Source organism: Enhydra lutris, unplaced genomic scaffold (genome assembly GCF_002288905.1).
Source record: "Enhydra lutris kenyoni isolate GAN:26980312 unplaced genomic scaffold, ASM228890v2 scaffoldscaffold85, whole genome shotgun sequence".
In the NCBI taxonomy this organism is placed as follows: Eukaryota; Metazoa; Chordata; class Mammalia; order Carnivora; family Mustelidae; genus Enhydra; species Enhydra lutris.
In genome coordinates this window covers 7,674,175-7,698,053 of record NW_019154169.1, presented here as the reverse complement: position 1 = coordinate 7,698,053, position 23,879 = coordinate 7,674,175, and the positions used below count along the sequence as shown (strand labels likewise).

Sequence of the window (23,879 nt, the reverse complement as noted above, 5' to 3'; positions counted from 1 at the left end):
ATACAATTAATGTATAGCATATTTGGACCATGACTTTCTTTTTTTCTTTTTTTTAAGATTTTATTTATTTGAGAGACAGAGATCACAAGTAGGCAGAGAGCAGGCAGAGAGAGGAGGAAGCAGGCTCCCCGCTGAGCAGAGAGCCCGATGCGGGGCTCGATCCCAGGACCCTGAGATCATGACCTGAGCCAAAGGCAGAGGCTTTAACCCACTGAGCCACCCAGGTGCCCCGGACCATGACTTCCTTAAGCAGTTTTTTGTTTTTCCTGAAGTTTGTCATAGCTTTAATTTTTTCTTTTCTTTTCTTTTTTTTTTAAGATTTTTTTTTTAAAGTAATCTCTATACCAAATGTGGTGCTCGAACTCACCACCTAAGATTGAGAGTCTCATGCTCTACTCACTGAACCAGCCAGGCAACCCTTTAGTTTTTCCCTTTTGAGAAAAGTATTTTCAAAAAAAAAAAAAAGAGAGAAGTATTTTCCTGTTTCTAACTTATCCAATCTATTTTTGGGAAATTTTTTTCTTCTAGAAGACATTCTTCCTTTTATAATATCCTATTCTTACTGTGTTTTGAATATCTTCTCTAATCTAAGTGTATTCAGGGCCAGCTACATAATTTGCAGGGCCCAGTGCAAAGTGCATATGTGGGCCCCTTGTTTAAAAACAATTGAAAATATCTCATTGACAACAGCAGAGCATTACAGCAAGCATGGAACCCCTGCAGTGCAAGGCCATGGTTGACTGTGTAGGTCACATCCCTGTGAAGCCTAAAGCCAGCCTTGTGTACTAATTTCTTTATGTCTTCCTTTGGCCCTCTGAACTGCTGTCTTTCCTCTGGGGTTCACTATAGTTCTGCCTGTTTACCGTAATACTTCTCTCTCAGGCTGCTATTTTTCTTCAAGCATCTGGTGATCCTTGCTTGTCCAATCACATTTTCAGACAAACAAGGGGCTTTTTCAAAGTCACTGGTATGATGGGGCACCCGGCTGGTTCAGGTGGTAAAGCATGTGACTCTTTTTTTTTTTTTTTTTTAAGCAGGCTCCCTGCCGAGCAGAGAGCCCGATGCGGGGCTTGATCCCAGGACTCTGGGATCATGACCTGAGCCGAAGGCAGAGGCTTTAACCCACTGAGCCACCCAGGTGCCCCAAAGCATGTGACTCTTGATCTTGGGGTTGTGAGTTCAAGCTCCGCATTGGATGTAGAGATTACTTAACAAAACAAAAAAAAATTTTTTTTTAAGTAACTGGTATGAAATTTGGGGCTGTTATAAATATAGTCCTGATTTCCCACTGGCCTCTTTGTCCAGATGACCGAGAACTCTATGTTTTGAGACAGCTCTTATTAGTGTTAGCATGGAGGAAGCCAGTCTCTGCTGGGAGCTCAGTCCCAGGTGCCAGGATGGGAAGGGCTACACTCGGGGACACCAGCAGCCTGGGCACATCTCAGAGGCTTCATCCAGTTCCTTTAGAGAACTGTCATCCCGTATGGTTTTGTTTTTCTTGGGTGTGAATGTTGGGCAGCCTGAGATCTGTGTGGCAAAACATGAAGGTGGGAAGAGAGGGAGCAGGGAGCCCCAAGGCACAGTTTTTTTCAAAGATGGACTAACCTCTGTCCTCACTCTGCCCTCTCACTCCTGACCTGAATGCCTACCCTAGCCTGCCCACCCCCTGCCTTGGGACCCCTGACTGTGGGTCCAAAGCCTCTGGAGGTCCTTGAGGCTTCCTTTTCCCCACTTTGAGTTCAGTCCTAGGCCTGACACTTCTGTATGCTTTCTGTCTTTCTGAAATGTAGTGACATTTCTTTCTGGTTGATGGGCTCCCTTCCGTTCACTTTGTTTTTTCATGCCTTTGCTGTCCCTAGAGAGGATACCCTTTGAGAGGGAGATCAGACTGCCCAGATTCCAATCCCCACTCCACTTCTGACTTCTATGTGGCCTTATGTGAGTCATTTTGCCTCCCTGGGCCTCAGTTTCCTCATGGTATGAAGATCAGCTGGGATAAGACAGAAGTCACAAAAAGGCCACACTCATTCAATTCCTGAGTATGCAGATCAGTCTTCTCTGGGCCATACTGTGCTTTCATTTTTCTTCTTTTATGCATTGCTAACATTGAAAAACTGGGTGAATCACATAAAAACCGGGATTTCCAGTTTCTATTGAAAAACTGCAAGATGTGGCCAAAGTGGGCCCATCTTCCTACTTGGTGGTAAATTCGCCAGAGCACAGCCTTCAGGCTCGCTGCACCCTCTGATTCGCCGGCTTCCACCACTCCCTGTTTTCTTCCACCCAGTGGCCTCATTTAGGATTGTCGTAGCATTTGAACTTGGTATTCCTGGGATGCTATTGACAGAGCCTCTAGCACAGGACCAGGCACAATATGACTGTTACTATGAGGCCAGCCAGGGCTAGTGGTGTGAGTGGGGGCTCAAACCCAGCCCTTGTTCTGATTGCCAGGCTAAGCTACCCCAGAGCCACATTCATCCAGCAGGGATGGTTTAAAAAAAAAAAAAGAAAAATCTACCCCAAACTGGGTCACCTGGGTGGCTCAGTCCATTGAGTGCCAGACTCTTGGTCTCAGCTCAGGGGTTGTGAGATCGAGCCCCAGTTCAGCCCAGCGGGGAGTCTGCTTCTTCCTCTCCCAGTGCCCCTCCCGCTGCTCATGCTTGCCTGCCTGAGTTCTCGCTCTGAAATAAATTAAAAATTTTAAAAAATCTACCTAAGGGGTGCCTGGGTGGCTCAGTGGGTTAAGCTTCTGCCTTCGTTCAGCTCAGGTCATGATCCTAGGGTGCTGGGATCCAGCCCGAATCTGGCTCTCTGCTCAGCAGAGAGTCTGCTTCCCCCATCTCGCACCCTGCCCCCCACACCCCGGCCTGCCTCTCTGCCTACTTGTGATCTCTGTCTGTCAAATAAATAAAATCTTTAAAAAAGAAAAAAAATTCTACAGAGACTAATAAAAGCTAATACAGGCCCTGGTTATCAATAGCTCGGTCTGCCTGCTTGAAGGGGAAGCCACACTCAATCTTTGAACATGCAAATAATTCTAAAGAGCAAAGAATTTTGATCTTGTCTGACTGCTGATTCTTATGTAACCCATATGTTGCAGGTTAGAAACCACAGCAGCAGCACAATTCAAGAGCAGAGGCTTAAAATTAATAAGGGAAAATGTCAGGTAGAGGAAACTCTCCCGAAGGCATTATAAACAAGCCATTCTGTCAAAAATTAAAAAGACAGTTGACATAGCAGGTGCTGGCAACGGCATGTCTCCTCCATTGTTGATGGGAAGGCAAATGGCACAACTGTGCTGAAAAAAACTACTGCGTGTTTTCTTGTAAAGTGAAATATACACTTACTCTATGGTCCAACAATTTCAGTCCTAGGTAGTTACTCACGAAAAATGAAAACATATGTCCACACAAAAGCTTGTACATGAATGTTCATTGCAGTTTTATATATATTTTTTAGATTTTGTTTATTTATTTGACACAGCAAGAATATAAGCAGAGGGAGAGGGAGAAGCAGGCTCCCCCCCCAACCCCGGCACGGAGCCCCGATCCCAGGACCCTGAGATCATGACCTGAGCTGAAGGCAGACATTTAACTGACTGAGCCACCCAGGCGTCCCAACAGCTTTATTCATAGTAGCCCCAAGCGGGAAACAACCCAGTGTCCATCATGGTGAATGGATAAACAGCTTGTGGTTTACCTGTTCAATGGAAGAGTACTCAGCAATAAAAAGGATCAAACTCCTGGGCATCTGGGTGGCTCAGTGGGTTAAGCCTCTGCCTTTGGCTTGGGTCATGATCTCAGGGTCATGGGATCGAGTCCCATGTCGGGATCTCTGCTCAGCAGGGAGTCTGCTTCCCTTCTCTCTCTTCATACTTGTGATCTCTCTCTCTCTGTGTCAAATAAATAAAAATATTTTTTAAAAGATTTTATTTATTTATTTGACAGAGAGAGATCACAAGTAGGCAGAGAGGCAGGCAGAGAGAGAGAGAGGAGGAAGCAGGCTCCCTGCCGAGCAGAGAGCCCGATGCGGGGCTCAATCCCAGGACCCTGAGATCATGACCCGATCCGAAGGCAGAGGCTTAACCCACCGTGCCACCCAGGCGCCCCATATTTTTTAAAAAATAATAAAAAATTTAAAAAGGATCAAACTCCTGATTGATAAGTGCAACAGTGCGGGGGATCACACAGACGTTACCCAGAAGGAGAGAAGACACAGGAGCCTCGACTATATGTATCAGAATCCAATCAGGAGACCAGAACCACGTAGTAATTTGGAGGGAGAATATTTAATATACAGAATTATTTTTCTTAAAGATTTTATTTATTTATTTGACAGACAAAGATCACAAGGAGGCAGAGAGGCAGGCAGAGAGAGAGGGGGAAGCAGGCTCCCCACTGAGCAGACAGCCTGATGTGGGGCTCTATCCCAGGACCTTAAGATCACGACCTGAGCCAAAGGCAGGGGCTTTAACCCACTGAGCCACCAACGTGCCCCAAATATACAGAATTGTTAATTATAGCAGGGAAACAGCCACTAAGAAATAGAGAATGCTAAAGAATATGGAAATAGGAAACATAAGGAGCAACAGAGCTTGAGGAAGATGACAGTCCCAGACCCTGACCTCGTTTGAGCACTCTTGGAGGAGGCTCACAAAGGGCAAAGGAGGCCCTCTGGTGCTGCACCTTGAACTTGATGGAAATGCACCCGCTGGAACTTGCCAGAAGTCCATCCTCTGGGATGCTGGGGAAGCTAGTACATAAGGAAGGGTCTCTCTCCAGGCTCTAGGAAATCGCCTGAGCTGGATGCAGCAAGGGGCTGGCTGCGGGGTGCCTCTGACTGCGGGGCACTGGAGAGGCCTGCACACTGCAGGAGGGGGGCCTGAGAAGCTTTCTGCCCTGGGGGAACCAAGGAACCAAATTTGGAAGCTGAAACAAACAAACAAAAATATCTTCTTGTAATGTTCCTCTGGCTCCCTCTACTGGAAAAACTCAACATGTCAGCCGGCACAGGAAAAAGATTTAAAAGGCCAAACTCCGCAGTTTGGCAACTTGGAGCTGTCAGGCAGACTATTGACGATTGGCACATTATAGAATTCCACTTATTCCATATTCCATCTATCCCAGAAAAGAATGATTACAGTGACAGAGAGCAGATTAGCGGTGGCACTGGGGTGGAAATCGGTGGGTAGGAGGGACAGGGAAGGTGTATCAGGCTAAAAAAAATATGTGTGGGTATTGTCACTGCCCCTCTTAGGAGTTAGGGTCTCTGTGTAATTATTTCAACTTTGAAAATTTTCATTATACAGTCCCAGGGAGATAAAAGACCCACCTGTGGAAGATTCCGTGTCTGTAAAGCCTATCAGAACCCATTTGTGGAGGGCAAGGAACCTCTGAGGGTTTTCAGGACGTGGGTCTGCTGCCCCCAGCAGGACAGGTGGTGATCAGGCGCTCCCACTAAAGGCAGATGATCTGGGTTCAAATGCTGATTCTGCTCCTTCCTGGGTATATTGTTTGCCTGATTCTGAAGTATCACTCCTCATAGTAAGTCTTCCGTGTTCAGTCTTCCATCTTCATAAAAGAAGTTAGTGAAATGACAAGTCAAGTACAAAAATGTATCCGTATCACAGCAAGTGAAAACATACGTTGATAAATATATACGGGTTACCCGTAAGTTAGTCTAATAGACTATGAGCTGATAAAATCAATAAAATTGTTTTTTTCCCATCAACTAAAAACTGCTAAAATTAATAAAGATGAAAACCCATACAAATTAAGTCATAAAATCAATGAAGCCCAAACACCGTATACAATGAAGACCATGTAATGAATCAGGAACCTTGAAGATGACATTCTACTATTTCGTCTGTGTCAGAAGTGTGCTGTAGCTGGAGAGACCGTTTGGATAGAGAGAAGAGCCTGCGGACCGAGCCCCAGCTGTGCAGGCCCCCGGCTGAGTCTTCCGGACCCAAGAGCTGGGGGCCGACCCCACCCCACCACTGCTTGAGGCCAAGTGCACGCAAGCCCCAGAGAATGCTGACCCGTGTGCCCGGCAATTCCCAGAGCCAGAAGAAAAAAAAAATCATAAAATAATGGTTATTGTGAGTGTACTCCAGCAAAACACCGTGTCAATGGTATCATCACTGAGTCATGGAAATATTTTGGGGCAAAGTTTTCCAGTCACTATGGAAAGGTCTCTGGTCCTACACAATTTGAGGAACTGCTGGAGAGAGAGATAAGCTAGCTTACTCGTTTCCAGGGGTGCCTTTATTTTGAATAGAGCCGAATTTTGTTTGAGAACTCTGGGGAGGGCTTTCTGGACATCTTTTTGTTCCTTTCCATGGATTCCCATCTCTTTTTATTGTTACTGTTTTTGACTAAACCTTTTACAGAGAGTACCTAAGCTGTACAGCCTGATGAATATTAACAAGTAAATACACACATATAGTCAGCCCTCAGGTCAGGAAAGAGAAACAAAAGTGCTTTCTACATGAGTATACCTCTGCCTGGTTAGATTTTTTAAAAGATTTTGTTTATTATTTATTTGACAGAGAGAGAGAGCACAAGCAGGGGGAGAGGCAGGGAGAGGGAGAAGCAGGCTCCCTGTGGAGCAAAGAGCCCGATATGGGACTCAATCCCATGACCCTGTGGTCATGACCTGAGCAGAAGGCAGATGCTTAACCGACTGAGCCACCCAGGAATTTTTTTAAATAAATAATAGATAAATAGACTGAGCATCCCTAGAATTTTTTAATAGATTTTTTTCCCTTAAGATTTCATTTATTTATTTGAGAGCGAGCATGGGAGAGGGGAGGGACAGAGGGAGAGGGAGACGAAAACTCCCCACTGAGCCCCAACTCGGGGCTTATCCCAGGACCCCGGGATCATGACCTGAACCAAAGGCAAATGCTTAACCGACTGAGCCACGCAGGTACCCTGTGCTTGGTTAGAATTTTTAATGCTGCCTGAAATTCTCTTGGCAGAGAATTTTTTTTAAGATTTTATTTTTAAGTTATCTCTACACCCAATGCGAGGCTTGAGCTCACAACCCTGAGATCAAAAGTCACACGCTCCAACTGAGCCACGTGGTCACCATGAAATAAGTCATCAAGTCATCGACCACAATCTCAAGATGCAAAAGATGCCAGAGATTTAAATAATACCAAAGAAATGTATTACACCAACAAAAATACCTATAGTCGGAATATCTGTAACATGGAAGACATCCATGTCCATCAGCAGATAAATGAATAAGCAAAATGGAATATTATTCAGCCTCAAAAAGGAAGGGAATTCCGACACGGGTTACAGCAGGGATGAACCTTGAGGACATTACGCTAAGCGAATAGGCCAATCAAAAAAAGACAAATGCCGTATGATTATTCCTATTCTGTGAGTTACTTAGAGTAGCCCAACTCCTACAGACAGAAAGGAGAAGCGTGGTTATTGGGGGCAGGTGGGGAGGGGCGTGGGGAATGACTGATTTACTAGGTTGAAAAGAGTTTTGGGGATGGATGGTGCTGATGGTGCAGATGAATATATATATATTTTTAAAGATTTTATTTATTTGACAGAGATCACAAGTAGGCAGAGAGGCAGGCAGCGGCAGGGGGGGCGGGAGCAGGCTCCCTGCTGAGCAGAGAGCCCAATGCAGGGCTTGATCCCAGGATTCCGAGATCATGAACCTGAGCCGAAGGCAGAGGCTTAACCCACGGAGCCACCCAGGTGCCCCGCAGATGAATATATTTAAAACCACTGAACAGTACACTTAGAATGCTTACGATGGTAAATTTTTTTTTATGGTTTTTTTTTTTTAAGATTTTATTTATTTATTTGTCAGAGAGAGAGAGGGAGAGAGAGCGAGCACAGGCAGACAGAATGGCAGGCAGAGGCAGAGGGAGAAGCAGGCTCCCTGACGAGCAAGGAGCCCGATGTGGGACTCGATCCCAGGACGCTGGGATCATGACCTGAGCCGAAGGCAGCTGCTCAACCAACGGAGCCACCCAGGCGTCCCAACGATGGTAAATTTTTAAAAAAGATTTTATTTATTTACTTGAGAGAGAGAGAGAGAGAGCACACACAAGCAGGGGGAGGGGTAGGGAGCAGGGAGCCCACCCCAGGGCTTCATCCGAGGAGCCTGAGCCGAAGGCAGATGCTTAACCAACTGAGCCACCCAGGGGCCCCTTAGGATAATAAAAATCTTATGTTATGTGAATTTTACCACCCAAAAAAAAAAAAAAAAAAATGGAGATAAAGAATTAGCCTTATGGAACAGGCAACAAATAAAAATAAAGTCGATTTTGGAATTTAAAAGTAATAATAAACCAGTAGTCAGTACTTAAAAGTGGCATGGTTTTAAAACAAACAATCAAAGAAACCAAAGAAACGCTATTCCTGAATTACATTTCCTACGTTCAAAGGAGATAAATACATTTCCTAGGCAGGATGTGGGTAGTCAGGATTTGAACCCAGATTGGTCTGCACCTGCAGTCAGGACACCCACTGTTTCTCCTCGGGGGCTCTTTTGGGATTTGGGGCAGGAGCGTGCCCTGTGGAAGGTACCCATCCCACGACATGCAGGTCGCAGAGCCTGTCCCTTTTAGCTAGTGCTGCCTCACAGACTACTCAAAACACAGCAACCTAAAACTATAACCTTTATTTTATTATTTCATGCCTCTGGGGAATGGCTGGGCTCAGCTTTGCAGTTCTTAGGGGCTTGTGTGCAGCGCCGTCTGACTGTGGCTGGGGCTGGGTCATCAGAAGGCTTATCCCCCACTGTGTCTAGCCCCTAGAATGGGACTCGAACAGCTGGGGCTCCCCAGGCACTTCTCTGCCTTCCCTGGGTCTCTTCAGACTTCAGACTCAGCCAGACTTCAGCGGTGACTGGGGCTGGGGTGTATGTGGTGTGCGGTTTGCTTGGGCTTCTGAGAGCAGACTGTGGGCAGCTCTCCAGCTCCTCGGTTCAGGGACTTGACGTTGGTAGCTTGTGATCAGTCACAGTAGGTGTATTTACCTAGATGTCAGCCAATGCTACGAACCCAGAATCTTTTTTTCTCCTGGAGAGCGAGCTGTTAAATGTTGAGCAGCACTCCACTGGACTCAGGGCTCCCATGGCACACGTCCCGAGAGAGTCAGGTGGTGGCTGTTGGCTGTATCTTCTTCTATGACCCAGCCTTGGAAATCCCTTAGCCATGTCACATCTATGGCACTCTGAAAGTTGAAGCGGTCACAGAGGTCTGCCGGCGTCAAGGAGAAGGGTGTGGGCAGTGGAGAGTGGTCAAGTCCTAGCAGACCATGTCAGATAAGCTATCTTATTATGGCTGCTTTGGTCGGCATAGCATTGTGGGTCCTAGAAACTGTATATCATTAGCACACCCAGTCACTGTGCCAGCCACCAACATAGCTGCCCCCCAAACACACACAGTCCCAGACACTCGGACAGCAGGGCATGTCATGCCTTACCTGTCCCATACTGACCCAGCCAGTGGTCGGCATTAAGCCATGTGGACGTGGTGGCCATGAGGCTTCTTATGGCCCTCAGCGGAGCATCTCAAACAAGGATTTTGTATATTCACGGCTCATAAGGTCCTTGTTCCTTGGTGAAGCCTGTCTGCTCTCATTTTGTAAGGGGGCCACCCCAGCTCCAGAGATCCCTTGTTTGCCAGAAACCAGCACAGTCTTAAGGCAAGCCAAGCAAGGGAACCACACTCTGGTGAGTTTCATGTCCATGACAGGCAAACTGGTGGACTTACTATTAAATGGCAGCTAATTCCTAAGGCAATTAAGAACCACTTGGGGGGAAAAAATTACACCCTGTTTCTTAAAGCCTGTCTTATAACCAGTCACTCTGCATCAGGGTAAAGGGGGTGTTCTGACGTTTTGCCATGTCCGTGGATCACTAGCCTGATACAAGTTTCTTTCTTCCTTCCTTCCTTCCTTCCTTCCTTTCTTTCTTTCTTTCTTTCTTTCTTTCTTTCTTTCTTTCTTTCTTTCTTTCTTCCTTCCTTCCTTCCTTCCTTCCTTCCTTCCTTCCTTTCTTTCTTTCTTTCTTTTTCTTTCTTTCTTTTTCTTTCTTAGATTTATTTATTTATTTGAGAGAGAGAGAGCAAAAGCAGGAGGGGCGGAGGGAGAAAGAATCTCAAGTAGACTCCATTCTGAGAGCAGATCCCCGACACAGGGCTCGATCTCACGACCCTGAGATCATGACCTGAGCCAAAACCAAGGGACAGATGCTTAACTGACTGCGCCACCCAGGCGCCCCTTAACAAAACCTTATTCAGCTTATTTAAAAATAATAACAACTGTCATGAGTTGAGCATTTACAGACATTAGACAGCATAACAAGCATTAGATCATTGAAGTCTCTTAACCCAGGGCAGCCTCCTGTGATGGTTTTGCCCATTAAACAAGATGATGGGATTCCACGAGATGCCCCAGCTCTAATGGTTAGCCCAGTGGCTTCATAAAGGCCCAATAAATGTCACCAGATGAAAACACTGTAGCTAAATGCTGTTCATCATTCTTTTATGATGTGTAATAATAATAGCAACTAACATAATTTAGTGTTCAATATTAATATCCCTCTTATTTCTGAGGCACCAGCGATTTTTAAGTGCTTTACAAATATTAACCCATTTTGTCCTTAAAACAACCCCGTGCAGTAGGTACTGTTAATATCCTCGTTCTCAGAACACGGAGAGATTAAGGGACACGCCCTTGGTCAAAGAACTAGCTAGAGGCAGGGCGGGAACTCGAACCCAAGCCGGCAGCATCCAGCCATGAGGCATTCATTGCCAGGCTGTTCCACCCCAGTGGGGAAGATGAAATGAGTTTCTCACTAGGTCTGAGCCTAGTCACTCAGTTCTCCTTAAATAAAGATGTTTCACCTTCCTGTGCCTCAGTTTTCTCATCTGTGGAATGGGTTTCTGAAGTGATGATTTGTTGGTTCATTCACTTAACATCTCTTCATTGCACACTTATTATGTGTCAGACACTGGTGTGGACACTGGTACCCAGTATGCAAAGCAAGCAACAGACGTGCCCTCATGGTGAGCAAGGTATAAAGTAAGCACCCTGCTGGCTCAGTCAGTAGAGCGTTTGACTCTTGATTCTTGGGGTCGTGAGTTTGAACCCCATGTTGGGTGTAGAGATTACTTTAAAATAAAATATTTTTTAGGGGCGCCTGGGTGGCTCAGTGGGTTAAGCCTCTGCCTTCGGCTCAGGTCATGATCTCAGGGTCCTGGGATCGAGCCCCACATCAGGATCTCTGCTCAGTGGGGAGCCTGCTGCCCCCCTCTCTCTGCCTGCCTCTGCCTACTTGTGATCTCTCTCTCTGTCCAATAAATAAATAAAATCTTTAATAAAATATATTTTTTAAAAAGGTATTAAGTAAATTACATATACTTATGTGTGTGATGTATTAAGAGGTGATGAGAGCTTTAGGGAAATATACAATAAGGAAAAGGGAAGGGGGAGTAGGGGGTGGTCATGAGGCCCTGAAATAGGGTGGTTAAAGATGGTCTCATGGAGAAGCTGACATCTGAACAAAGACTTGAAGTGTGGAGGCGAGCATAGAAATCCTCTGAATCCAAGTGGAGGGAAGAGCCTGTACAAAGGGCCTGAGGTGTGCAGGCTCGTATGGCTGGACAGAGCGGGTGATGGGGAGATTAGGGCAAGCAGGTGATGGGGACAGACTGTGTGGGGCCTTGTGGGCCACAGTGAGGACTCTGCCTTTATCCAGAGTGGGATGGCAGCCCCCCCGGGGTGGGGGGTTTCCGAGCAACACAGGGACAAGACCTGACTCAGGTGCTCATACTAGTGAGTTACTAGTGAGTTACTAGTGGCTGCTAGTGAGTTACAGACGACTGGGGAAAGAAGCAGAAAGACAGTGATGGGCCAGGAGGGAGGTGTATGAATGGGTGAGATCCCCAAGGGAGTGAGTAGTGGTGGAGAATACAGGAAGTTTAAACACCAGTCTCTCACATTGCCAGATCAGACGGAGGGTGAACAGCCAGAAACTCACTAGGAGCCACCAGGCGAATGGAAGGGGTCCAGAGTGTATCGTGGCTTGGAGCTAAGTGAAGTGGGAGTAAACTCAGTGTGTCAGTGTCAAAGTGAGGACTGAACCCTGACTTTGACTTAGCACCTAAAGGGTCATTGGTGACCTTGACATTTCAGGGCAGGGGGCAGAGCCTGATTAGAGAAGGTTTAAGAGAGAACAGAAGGAGAAAATTTGGAGGCAGAGACTGGTGACAACTTTTTTGAGAAGTTTTACCGTAAAGAGGAGCAAAGAAAATGGGGCCATAGCCGGAAGGGGAGGTGAAGTCAAGAGAGAGTTTGTTTTCACAGGAGGGGGATGATACTGTGTGGGCGGCTGAGAATGATCGAGTTCGGAGGTGGAATCCAAGGCGCAGGAGACAGCGAGAACCGTGAGACTGTGACCTGGAGTGGGCGGAAGGGGTGCGAGCAGGTCACACAGAGGGCTGACGTTTTCAGCGCAGTCATCGTGGGAAAGCACAAGGCCCCAAGGCAGGTGGGTGGTAGACAGAGTGGGCACCTGTGAAAGTTCACTTCTCATCGCTTCTAATTTTTTTTTTTTCTGCAAAATAAGAAGCAAAAGGAGAATGAAGAGGTGGAAGGAGGTGTGATGAGCTAGGGGTTGGGGGAGAAGGTGTGAAGGAGTTATCTAGAGAGAGGAGGAGCCCGTGGATAACACATGTTACCTGATTGCCACAGAGCATTCCCAGCTTGAGGGTCAAGTTCACAATCTGATAGGGAGACCAGCCAATGGAATTGTGTGTTCTTCAGTCACCTCAAACTGGGTACTGGGCTGGATTGAACCAGGGTCATGTGTGGGAGGAAGCCAGTCTGGGGCACTAGAAGAAAGGAGCTGGAGAGAAAAGGGGTGAGGAGTGGAGAGTGAGCTAGTTGCCTGAGACTGAGTTTCTCGAAGAGTCTGTGGTCACCAAGAAAAAGTCTAGGTGTGACCATGGAAGGGAAAGGCTGAGAGGAGAGCAGGTCAGGGAGCAGAGAAGCAGGTGGCAGAAGGAAGGATCATCTGTCTGGATGTGGAATGTTGAGAAGAGCAGCCTGAGTGGCTGGAGGCCTAGAACTAAAATCATGAAGTGAGTAGTGAGCTGAATCAGCCCGTGATGCACAAGGCAGGGCAGTAACCCATCTACTCTGAGGACACAGCGATCACAGCTGGGGGAGTTTGGGGGAGGAGGGAAGAATGGTCTGGAGGCAGTACCAAGGAGCAAAGATTTAACCACTTGGAAGGGCGGGGAGGGGGGGAGGAGGGCGTGGAACAGGACTGGGTTTTGGTTAAAGTGACAAGAATGTTCAGTGAAGAGATTTCATGAACTGAAGACAGTTCATGAATTCCAAGGCCTGAGAGGTTGGGACAGGCTGGGGTATGGAGCGGTTTTTTTCTGTGCTCACGGTCATATGTGTAGAGTGCTTAGCCTGACACAAGTGTACCGGCCTGATATGGAAGCCAGGGGTTAGCAGTCCCCGGGGAGTCGTGGTTGGACCAGGGCCCCTCTGCTCGAGGGGGTAAGGTGAGAAGCCAGTCGCCTTCAGAGCCAACTGGCAGTAACTCGGTGCCCAGTTTTCACGGGCCGTGGTAGTCCCGCGGTCCCCACTGGAGCTGGTGGGGCCATGGTCAAGTCCCAGGGACCTTGTGTCCTGGGAGAGGTGAGGGAGGCCTAACTGCCCTGATCTGGTGACCCCTCTCAACCCGCAGGTCTCTGGCGGCCCGAGATGGGCGCCCGGCCCTCGCGGCGGCGGCTGCCCGCGGACCCGCCCCTAGCCCTGGACGCGCTGCCCCCGGAGCTGCTGGTGCAGGTGCTAAGCCACGTGCCGCCGCGCGCCCTGGTGACGCGCTGCCGCGCAGTGTGCCGCGCCTGGCGTGACGTGGTGGACGGGCCCACCGTGTGGCTGCTGCAGCTGGCCCGCGACCGCAGCGCCGAGGGCCGCGCACTCTACGCGGTGGCCCAGCGCTGCCCGCCCAAAGGCGAGGACGAGGAGCTCCCGCTCTGCGCCCTGGCGCGCTACTGCCTGCGCTCGCCCCTCGGCCGCAACCTCATCTTCAACTCCTGCGGAGAGCGTGCGTACGGGGGCGGGGCCGGGTAGACCGAAGTGTTGTGTGGGATGGGGCGTCGGGCCAGGCAGAGTGGGCGTGGTCTGGATGCACGAGACGGGGCGGGGCCAGGGCAGGAACCAAGGGGGCGTGGCCGAGGGAAGAGGCTCCTGTGAAACTTGCCCGCGGGTCTGGGAAAGAGATGGAGTGGGTGGGCGGGGCCAGGTGCTGTGGGCTGTGGAGGACGACGACGTGGATGGGCGACCCAGAGCTGGACGAGCCAAGGGCCCTGGCAGGAATGACTCAGACTGGGACTGTAGACTCAGTGAGCCGGGCTAAGGAGGGAGGAGTCAGGAAAGGTTGAGGAAAAGCTGAGCAGGCGCTGGCGGGGGCGGAGCTTGCATAGAACTATAAAGTTGCCCTGAGGGCCGGTGAGGAGGGAGAAACCGAGCGATTGAGCGGGCCCAGGGCGGGAGACAGAGGGCTTTGGTAGGAGGGGGTGGGGCCATGATGTCACAAGCCCGGGGCGGGGCCAAGGAGAAGCCGAGCAGATGGAGGGAGCTGAAGAGAGAGCTGGGGGCGGGGTCGAGTGGAGCTGAGGAGAAGCTGAGTGGATGAGCAGGGCTGAGTGACGTGGGTGTGGGGTGGGACGAGGAGTGCCGGCGGCCGGGAGGCGGGGCCTGGGGGGGGGTGGAGAAACCGGGGGTGGAGCGCGAGTGGGAGGAGTTTGTGGGCGGGGCAAGCTGGATGGTGGCGGTCTGTCCGCTGGGCGAGCTGCAGGTGAATGCCTCGTTTTCCGACGTGTTGTTATCCCAGAGGGTTTCAGAGGCTGGGAGGTGGAGCACGGCGGGAACGGCTGGGCCGTGGAGAAGAACCTAACGCTGGTGCCGGGGGCTCCTTCCCAGACCTGCTTTGTGACTTCTTTCCAGTGAGTTGCCCTTGAGCCCTGGGGCAAGGGCCGGGAGGAGGGAGAGGGACCCTACCCTCCGTCCTCATCCTCACCCTCACTCACTTTCATCCTCTCCTTCCCTCATTCATTTATTCAGTGAGTCAGATAGTTGTCAAATATCTGTTGAGGGCCTGCCAGCTAGCAGGCACTGTTTTATATGCCAGAGATACAGGGAAAATTCAGAAATGGGGAATTCCGAAAGGGGCGGGGCGAGACATTAAACACATAAACAGTAAAATAATGATGACAACAAAACAACAAACCTTTAGAGGACTTACATATAACTGCTTTACGTATAACTCTTTGAATCCTGGCAACAGCCCTGTGACATGGACAGCCTTATCTCCATTTGTTAATAGGAAACAGGCACAAAGGGTAGCCAACACCAATAAATGGTGGCGCTGGGATTTGAACCCAGGTAATCTGGCTCCAGAGCTACTGACTGCGACAAATTCCACGAAGACATCAGAACAGCTGACGGATTGATTTATTCTCTTTATTCTCACACTCCATACCCATCGTCCTCCCTCCCTCCCTGTTCAACCTATACCCATTGTCCTCGCTCCCCCCCCCCCCCCCGTGTTCAACCATTCCCCTGTGGCATTATCCAACTTTCTAGTAGTTGCAGTATATTAGGAGTGGAAGTGATGTCTCACTGATGTTTTAATTTGCATGTTTCGATTTACTAATAATAAAGCATCTCTTCGCGTGCTTGTTAGCTTTTTGCATTCCCTCTTTTGGAAATCGCCCATTCATATTTTCAAATTAGGGTTGATGTCTCATTCTTGCTGATATACAAGAACCCCTTGTGTATCTTAGATGTTAGCCCCTTGTCCATCCTGGAATCTCTGCCTCTACCATCTGTATTAACTGTGTCCATGGTGTTCTTCGTCATTTTCCTATGATCAAATTCTTCTTTGCTTTAAAGACTGTTTTTGAAATTCTGCATGAAAAAATCCTTCCCTACCCTTAGATCCTAACAGTATTCTCTCATAATCTCTTCCAGTAACTTCACAGTTTTATCCTTCACATTTAGATCTTTAGATGGCATATTCAAATCAGGGGATTTGAATCCACTGTTTACAAAAGTGAGGGCAGACCATAAGGGATACTCCATGAACCCCAGGCTAGCAACGGAGAGGGAAAGGGTCATTACTGGCTGGAGACCTGACAAGGATAAGGGGTGGAAGCAGTTCCTGAACCATAGACAGGGAAGGCTGTGAGGAGAAGGGCACACGGACCTGTGCCCTTTCGTGGGGAGACACAGCAGTCCTACACTGATCCCTTGGAGGGAGCTGGGAGGCTAAATAACCCGGTTTTACTCTCCTCTCGCCCTTCGCTCTCCTGTTAGCGCTCCCATTGGCTGACCCAGCAGGAAGGGGAGGGTAGGGGAAACTACAGGCAGTTCAACCTTAGCCTTTGGGCCTCTGCACTTTATTAGGAGGCTCCAGAACTCCCTGCTCAGTGTGGGCCTCCATTTGTACTCATGTTCCAGTCCCCACAAATACTAGAGACATACAAGTCAGCCTTCTGGAGCCCAGAGCCTGGTGGAGAATGGGGGAGGGATGGAAGAGGCCAGTGGGCATGCCCGGCCCATCCTACATCTTGTCCAGTAGAGCAAACCCTGAGGGGCTGCTGCTTCAGACAGGGTTGTGGAGGGAGGGGGGCTTCTTGGAGGATGTGATTTCTGGGCTGTGGCTTTCTGCCTTATCCCTATACCATCTTCCCCTTCCCAGATGGTGCTTCAAGAGGCAGCTTGTAGACTTGGTGATGGAGGGGGTGTGGCAGGAGCTGCTGGACAGCGCCCAGATCGAGATCTGTGTGGCCGACTGGTGAGTCAATAATGGCAGCCCGCCCCCAGCACCGTCAAGGGCCGGCAGCCGTGCTGCACAAGGGGTTCCTCCGTGCCCTCATCAACCCCCTGGCCTGGCCACAGCTACTGTGTGGTGAGGCTGACGGGGGAGGGGATGCTCTCAGTTGTAGAAGCTGGGAGGGCAGAGCCTTGATGAACCCAGAGGCCCCCGCTCTGCACTCTTCCCTCTCTCCCTTTAGCAGACCCCAGGGCTGCTGACATGGAGGCCACTGACTGGCTTGGTCTGAAACAAGGCACCCCATCTCACCCACGCCACCCTCATCACCCACACTCAGCATGGAGCCTAAGGGCCTGTGGACACCCAAGTCCTCAGGAAGGGTTGGAGCACTGTGCCCTGAGAACTGGGACTCAGAGGGGCAGAGTTGGCACCAGGCACTGGTTCCAGAGCACCTGGTTCCTTCACAAAGCGCTCAGCCTCCTCCTTCAAGCTCTTACTGCTCCACAAAAAGTCCAGTTTCTTCCTGGGGGCTCTGGCTCCTCCACCAAGATACCCAGCCTCCTCCTCTTCCAGTTTGTGGTTCCTCCCCAGACACCATCCTCCTCCCCCTCCATACACACACATCCAAGCCCAAGCCCCTAGAAGCCACCCCAGGAGCACCCAGTCTCCTCCCCACAAATTCCCAGGCCCTGACTTCTCCATACACAGTGTGGGGTGTGTGACCCGCATCAAAGTAAGGGAGGCTTGGCCCTCAGCCTTCCTCCTCCCACCCCCATGACCGGGTGGGTGGCGAGGGCATCAGGGCTCACCACTACCTGGCAGGTGGGGTGCCCGAGAAAACTGTGGCTGCATCTACCGTCTCCGGGTCCGCCTCCTGGATGTGTATGAAAACGAAGTGGTCAAGTTCTCGGCCTCACCCAACCCGGTTCTTCAGTGGACGGAGAGAGGCTGCCGACAGGTGGGTCCATCCAGCCTGTCTTCCAGACCAGCCCCAACCCGCGCAAAGACACACCCCACCTTCCACCAGCTCGGATTCCCTTCTTAGCCCTCCTCACGGCTGGAGGTCTCTAACAATAACCACTAACAATCACGGAGCCCTTACTTCACTCAGGGTGCTCTTCCGAGAGATTTCACCAGCTAATTCATTTCATTAGCGGAGCACCTACCATGTGCTGGGCACTGCCCTAAGGGCTTGGGATGCAGTGGTAAGTCAAAGTCCTTGCCTCTGTCCCCATTCTAGAGTCGAGGAAACTGAGGCATACAAACTTAAGTGCTGGCCTCAAGTCCCACTAAAGCACACGGGGGCCTGTGCTGTGAGTCATCACCCCTGTTATCAAAGTCACCTTTGTGGGGCACTTGTGGGGCTCCGTCAGTTAAGTGTCTGACTTGATTTGAGCTTGGGTCATGATGTCAGGCTCCTGATGGAGTCTGCTGTTGGAGCCTGCTTATGATTCTCTCTCTCTCCGCCCTCCCTGCCTCCCGCTTGGGAGTGATCTCTTTAAAAAAAAAAAAAAAAAAAATCAAACCTTTGAGGTGGCTTCCTTGTTTCTTCTCCTGATCTCCTTCTCTCTATCCCTCCCTCCCCACCCAACACACATCCAGAAAGATCCCATTGAAAAGTGAGTCAGATCACAAGACTCCCTTGCTTGGAACCCTCCTAGGGCTACATCTCAGAGGAAAAGCCAAAGTTTTACCAGGCAGCTATAAAAAGGGATGAAATGCGAATCCATGTTCCAACATGGATGAACTCTGACAATGGGATGCTAAGTGAAAAGAGGCTAGGCACAAAAGGCTACACACTGTAGGACTGCATTTATGGGAAATGTCCAGAAGCAGCAAAGACAGAGAGAGAAAAAGCAGATAGAGGGGTGGTTGTTAAGGCTAGGGGGAGGGAAGAATTGGAAGTGACAGCTAATGGATATGAGGCTTTTTTCTGGGGTGATGGAAATGTTCCAGAATTAGAGAGTCGGTCATAGTTGCATGACATTGTGAAAATACTAAAAACCATGAAGTTGTACAGTTTTAAATGGTGCATTTTTTAGGTGAATATTATCTCAATTTAAAAAAAAATGTTGCAAAGGATAAGAAAAGCCAGAAGCCAAAGTCCTTCCATGGCCCACAAGGCCCCACATCATCTGCCTTTTACCTCCTAGACACTGCCTTCTGTTCTCATCTCTGCTCCAGGCACACTTCTACCTCAGGGCCTTTGCACTGGCCGCTTCTCTGTTCTGTTTTTTTGTTTTTTTTGTTTTTTTTTTTTAAAGAGAGAAAGTTTTTGTTTGTTTTTTAAAGATTTTATTTATTTGTCAGAGAGAGAGAGCAAGCACAAGCAGGGGGAGGGGTTGAGGGAGAAGGAGGCTCCCTGCCAAGCAGAGAGCCTGACATGGGGCTCCATCCCAGGACCCCGGGATCATGACCTAAGCTGAAGGCAGATGCTTTACCAGCTGAGCCCCCCAGAGGTCCTAAGACTTCCTCTGTTTGGAACACTCTTCATCCCGATCCCCACATGGCTTCCTCCCCGCACTCAGGTCTGTGCTCAAATGTTGCCTCAGTGGTGCCCTTGTTCACTTACTGTACAACCCCACCCCCTTACCCCTTACCCCCCCAAACTGTCTTCAGTGTCTGAATCCCCTGCTAGAGCAGCAGCTTCCCCTGGCCAGGGCCTTTCTGCTTTCCTCACTGCTGTATTCCCAGTGCCTAGAGCAAGGCCTGGTACCTCACTGGTCCTTGGGGAGTGCCTGTTGAGGGGGTGGAGGAAGGGAAGAGCCCACAGGCCCTCACCCTCCCACTCTCTCTTCCCATGCAGGTGTCGCATGTCTTCACCAACTTTGGCAAGGGCATCCGCTACGTGTCTTTTGAGCAGTATGGGAGGGACACACGTTCCTGGGTAGGGCACTATGGCGCCCTGGTGACCCACTCTAGTGTCAGGGTCAGGATCCGCCTGTCCTAGCCAACTGATCCAGCCTTCCAGAAAGTACTGCTGTCTGCTGGGCATCATCAGTCAAGGGCAGTTTTGAGGTTGGGAGCCTGGCCGGGAGCCGGGTGCCCATGGACAAGTTGGGGTCCCATGTGGCCCCTTCCCGGCGGCCCTCCAGAGAACTGCTCTCACTGCTCTTTCGGCATGGTGCCCACGTGCTGTGCAAGAAACCATGGATCCAACCAGGCTGCTCACCACTTCCCCAGCTTCCCAGGGTGGGAGAAGTTACTCCCAGAGTAACTCAGAGATGTTTACTTTGCTTGCAAATTGTTTTCTTACACATGTGGATGTCAATTGGCGGACCGAGTCACAAGACAAAGGCCAAACCAGGATTTGTAACCGTGGGGGAAAGTCACTGACCACCCAGGACGGTGACTCCTGACCACATGTTTGTGGGGTAAGCTGGCAGGGAGCAGAGCTGTCCTTGAGGACAGACTGTCCCGCCTAAGGTCTGCTCCCTGAGGTCACCAACAGGGGCGTCAAAGGGGAACCGTTTCCTTAGTCTTCGGAGTCTCTGGGACTCAGCTGTGGGGCCTGTGTGACCTGCTCCAGCACCACCCATCAGGCCTGCTTTTTGGGCCTGGTTGATGCCGTTTCTATCAGAATTCCCAAGTCCCTGCTGATCTGCAAACCACGTCCCTATCCCACCTCCTGTCCCTACCTCATGGGAAGCTCCCCTCCTGCTGGCCAACAGATTCCTTTTCTCCACGCCCTTGCATTCAGGCTCCAAGAGCAAGGCGTGCCACAGGGGAAAGCACTCGGGCCTGCCTCCCTAGTGTCTCCTGCTCTCTCCCTGGCTGGGCACGGCCAACCAACTAGCTCAATAAATATATCCAAAGTTGCAGAACAAAGAGGGAGAGTCGGGATTCAGACCCAGGTGTGTGTGGGTCTGAAAATAACTGAGAGGAGCAGCTCCCAGGTGGCCAGCAGCGCACCCCCTCTGAGCCTCCCAACACCCCCAGCACAGATGAAGAAGCCGGACAGCCGGGCTGTCCTTGCCCAGATCCTGGGCCTGTGGGAAAGGGAAAAGGGCCTCAGAGCCGCCTAGCAGACTCCAGAGCTCCCCCACAGAGTAGCCATTGGCAGGTGTTCTGTACTTAGGGCCTCGGATTTCATCTTCACCAAACCCAACAAGGGGGATATTGTGAGGAGGGCTATTTTCTGGAGCAAACAGGCCCATCGGGGATGTCCGTGGCTAATACCACGCAGAGGACAAATACAGGAAGGGTCACACCACAACCAGGGGAGTGGGAGGCGGTCTGTGTGTTTATTGCCACCCCTTCCCAGCAGATGGGAATACAGGGCCCTGTCCCAGCAGAAGAGGTCCTCCGAGCCCACGCTCTACACACAGAAGGCAAGGGTGTGGACAGAGGGGGGCTTTTACTAACTCCACCCAGAAGCCCTGCGGGCAAGCGGTGTTCTGGATGGAAGAGGCAAAGGCAGGATTTGCACCCAGGACCAGGTACTTCCAGAGCTGGAAGAGCTTCCCAAGGATACCGCAGGCACCCAGAGAGGAAGGTTCTGGTTCCGGGGGAACCCCAGCCTGCCGCGGCCCTGCCAGTCACTTCTTCTTCTGCACATGGCCACAGTCGTACTTGCCACGCACAACAGTCAGCTTCACGCCGGGCAGGTCCTGGGTGCGGCCACCCTGTACCAGCACGACGTGGTGCTCCTGCAGGCTGTGGCCCTCCCCGGGGATGAAGCACACGGCCTCTCGGCCGCTGCTGAGCCGCACGCGGCAGCACTTGCGGTTGGCTGAGTTGGGTTTCTTGGGCTTTCGGATGAACGTGCGCAACACCACTCCCTTCAGCTGCGGCCGGCCGGCTGTGGGGCCTAGAGGTGGAGGCGGCCTCTTGGGAAGCCCTCGGCGGTGCATCTGGTTCAGGGTGGCCATGGGCCGGGTGGCCAGGGCTAGGCCTGGAGACACACAACCGGGAGGGGAGGCTGTTACCCCAGCAAATGGGTAAGAGTTCTAGGCACAGTTCCAAGCACTTTCCCAGGATGTACTTGTTTCCGTCTGGGGGTAGTCACAAATAAGAGTAATAACACCTACGTGTCAGGTTCTGTTTTAAACATTTAATGTGAATTAGCTCCTTTTATTCTGCAAGGAAGGCACTGACTTTAGGGCTGTTTGCAAACAATAAAAGCGAACAGATTCACACCACGTCATGGACTGGTCTATGCCCTGTACCTATGTGAACTCGCGTCATCCCTACAGCAACCCAATGGGGTGTTCGGGGGAGGTGTCCCTCCTCTAACCCCCATGAGCAGATGACGTCCCCCAAACTGTTACGGACCCTCTCCTCCCTGCTCCACTGCATCCCTTTGGTCCTGTCCAGCCTCGTCTACTGAGCCCTCCTTCTCCCTCCTATAGTCTGGTCCCCACATCCAGCCAGAGGGACCCTGTGGACACGGGGGTCAGATCAGTACCCCCCTTCCCTGCTCAGAGCCCTCTCTCCTACGGTGCCATCTGACTCGGAAAAGCCAAAGTCCTTTCCGTGGCCCAGGAGGCCCCAGGTGCTCTGCCCCATCACTTCCCTGACCTCCTCTCCCTACTTGCCCCCTTGCTCATCATGCTCCAGCTGGTGTCCCCAGACACACCCAACAGAAAGGGGACCAGTGTGGCTGCAGTGGAGTAAGAAGGACAGTTCAGGGAGGGAATATATTTCCAAGGCAGACTGACAGATTTGCTCACGGATAGGATGTTAAGAAGATGCCACCATAACCAGCTTCTCTTGAGCAAACATTTACCGAATACCTACCATCTTGGCCCCAATAATGGAGGCACGACGGTGACAGAGATGGCCCTGGACATACCCTCTTGGAGCTTCCAATTCAAGACTCTAGGTTCATCCCTTTCCTGTCACTAGCACAGATGCCCTTTTACACCCAAACTTTACACTCCCTCCCTATCCGGGGGGGCCTGGCTCTATTATCCATTTTCGTGTTACCTTACATGTCAAGTTACACAGAATCCTCAAAGGGGTGAGATGTTGCTAGAAGCCTCTTCCTAGTGGTATGCCCTTGAGCAAGACTCTGCCTCAGTGCCTCAGGGTCCTCACCACATCACAGGCACCAGAGTCACACCTCCGCCTTGAGTATGGTGTACGAGAGGTTACAGTGAGAGATGCGTGTCAAGCTAGCCCAGAATTCCCTGGCAGAGCGCAAGCCTGTCACGGGATCCTTAGTGAGTGGCAACCAGAAAGTGCTTAATAAAATCTGCAGAGTGAGTGACTGAGATACTTCGCAAAGGATCTGGCCATGAGAAGCCTATGTCTGCAGAGCCCATAAGAACAAATAAAGCATCCCTCTCCTTGTCTGGCGCACACTAAGACCAACCCTTTGCTTGGATGTCTCACCCACGGGAGATTATTAAGTATTTGCTGAAGAAATCAGAAACTGAACCAAACTCCCGGTACCCACCTGACGATGCATAGTCGCCCCCAAGGCAACGACTTCCCACCTCTTGCCCTTGCAGCCCGAGCTCCGCTAAAACCCACCGTGCATCCGTGCCTCCCAAACTTAAAACCCCGATTCCCCCCAGGGCTGCGGCAGAGGAACACAAGTCCCATAGGGAATAACCCTCGTACAGCGGCGTCTCTGCAGCTCAAGTCCCCAACTTACCATAATTTAGGGACGTGCTGAGGCCACGGAGAAGGCCGGACCAGAACATCCCGCCGCCTGAAGGGTCCCTGTGTTAGGGGATGAGAGAATCAGGAAGGAAAAGGGGAAAATGGCCGGAGTCGGGGAAGGGCCCCAATTCTCCCCATCCCGTCCTCAGAGCCTGCGGATTAAGTCCAAGGAATTTCCTCTGATAGTTTGACTACAATCCATGCTGCGGACAGAAATTCTCCCCGTAAATTTAGTTTCGCTCTGAGTAGGCTCTCGGGCACCTAGCAACCTCCCTCCCCCACCCCCGACATACAGGAGGAGAAAAGAAACTGAGGACAGGGCCAGGGAGATTTCGGGAACCCGAGGATTTCATATCAACTTCACCGACCCTAGCAGGGTCCGCAGACACGCTGAACCGGCTTCAAGCCACTTCCGGAGGTCATCCCGGCAG

The 23,879-nt window shown here is 50.7% G+C and overlaps 2 protein-coding genes across 5 annotated transcripts in view; one reads left to right on the top strand and one right to left on the bottom strand.

Annotated features, from left to right (window-relative positions):
• Positions 1 to 20,992, top strand: part of LOC111161427 (F-box protein 17) — a 28,454-nt gene extending 7,462 nt beyond the window's left edge. For 2 of the 3 annotated variants that reach the window (XM_022525060.1, XM_022525061.1), the window contains exons 2-6: positions 13,744 to 14,106; positions 14,896 to 15,007; positions 16,765 to 16,860; positions 17,662 to 17,797; positions 19,646 to 20,992. In XM_022525060.1, the coding sequence (XP_022380768.1) occupies positions 13,761 to 14,106; positions 14,896 to 15,007; positions 16,765 to 16,860; positions 17,662 to 17,797; positions 19,646 to 19,789 (834 nt within the window). In that variant the 5' untranslated portion in view covers positions 13,744 to 13,760 and the 3' untranslated portion in view covers positions 19,790 to 20,992. Of the gene's footprint in view, positions 1 to 13,743; positions 14,107 to 14,895; positions 15,008 to 16,764; positions 16,861 to 17,661; positions 17,798 to 19,239; positions 19,368 to 19,645 lie in introns of all 3 variants that reach the window. The other variant, XR_002641530.1, reaches the window with a different exon arrangement.
• Positions 20,993 to 21,064: 72 nt separating this feature from the next.
• LOC111161428 (mitochondrial ribosomal protein S12) lies at positions 21,065 to 23,866 on the bottom strand. 2 transcript variants are annotated; one of them, XM_022525062.1, is made up of 3 exons: positions 23,817 to 23,866; positions 23,441 to 23,508; positions 21,065 to 21,733 (listed from the first exon to the last, which is right to left on the bottom strand). In XM_022525062.1, the coding sequence occupies exons 2-3, from the start codon at positions 23,487 to 23,489 to the stop codon at positions 21,378 to 21,380; spliced, it is 405 nt and encodes a 134-aa protein (XP_022380770.1). In that variant the 5' UTR covers positions 23,490 to 23,508; positions 23,817 to 23,866; the 3' UTR covers positions 21,065 to 21,377. The 2 variants fall into 2 exon arrangements, with proteins under 2 accessions (XP_022380770.1, XP_022380771.1); XM_022525063.1 differs by lacking the exon at positions 23,817 to 23,866 and adding an exon at positions 23,742 to 23,779.
• Positions 23,867 to 23,879: the final 13 nt, after the last annotated feature.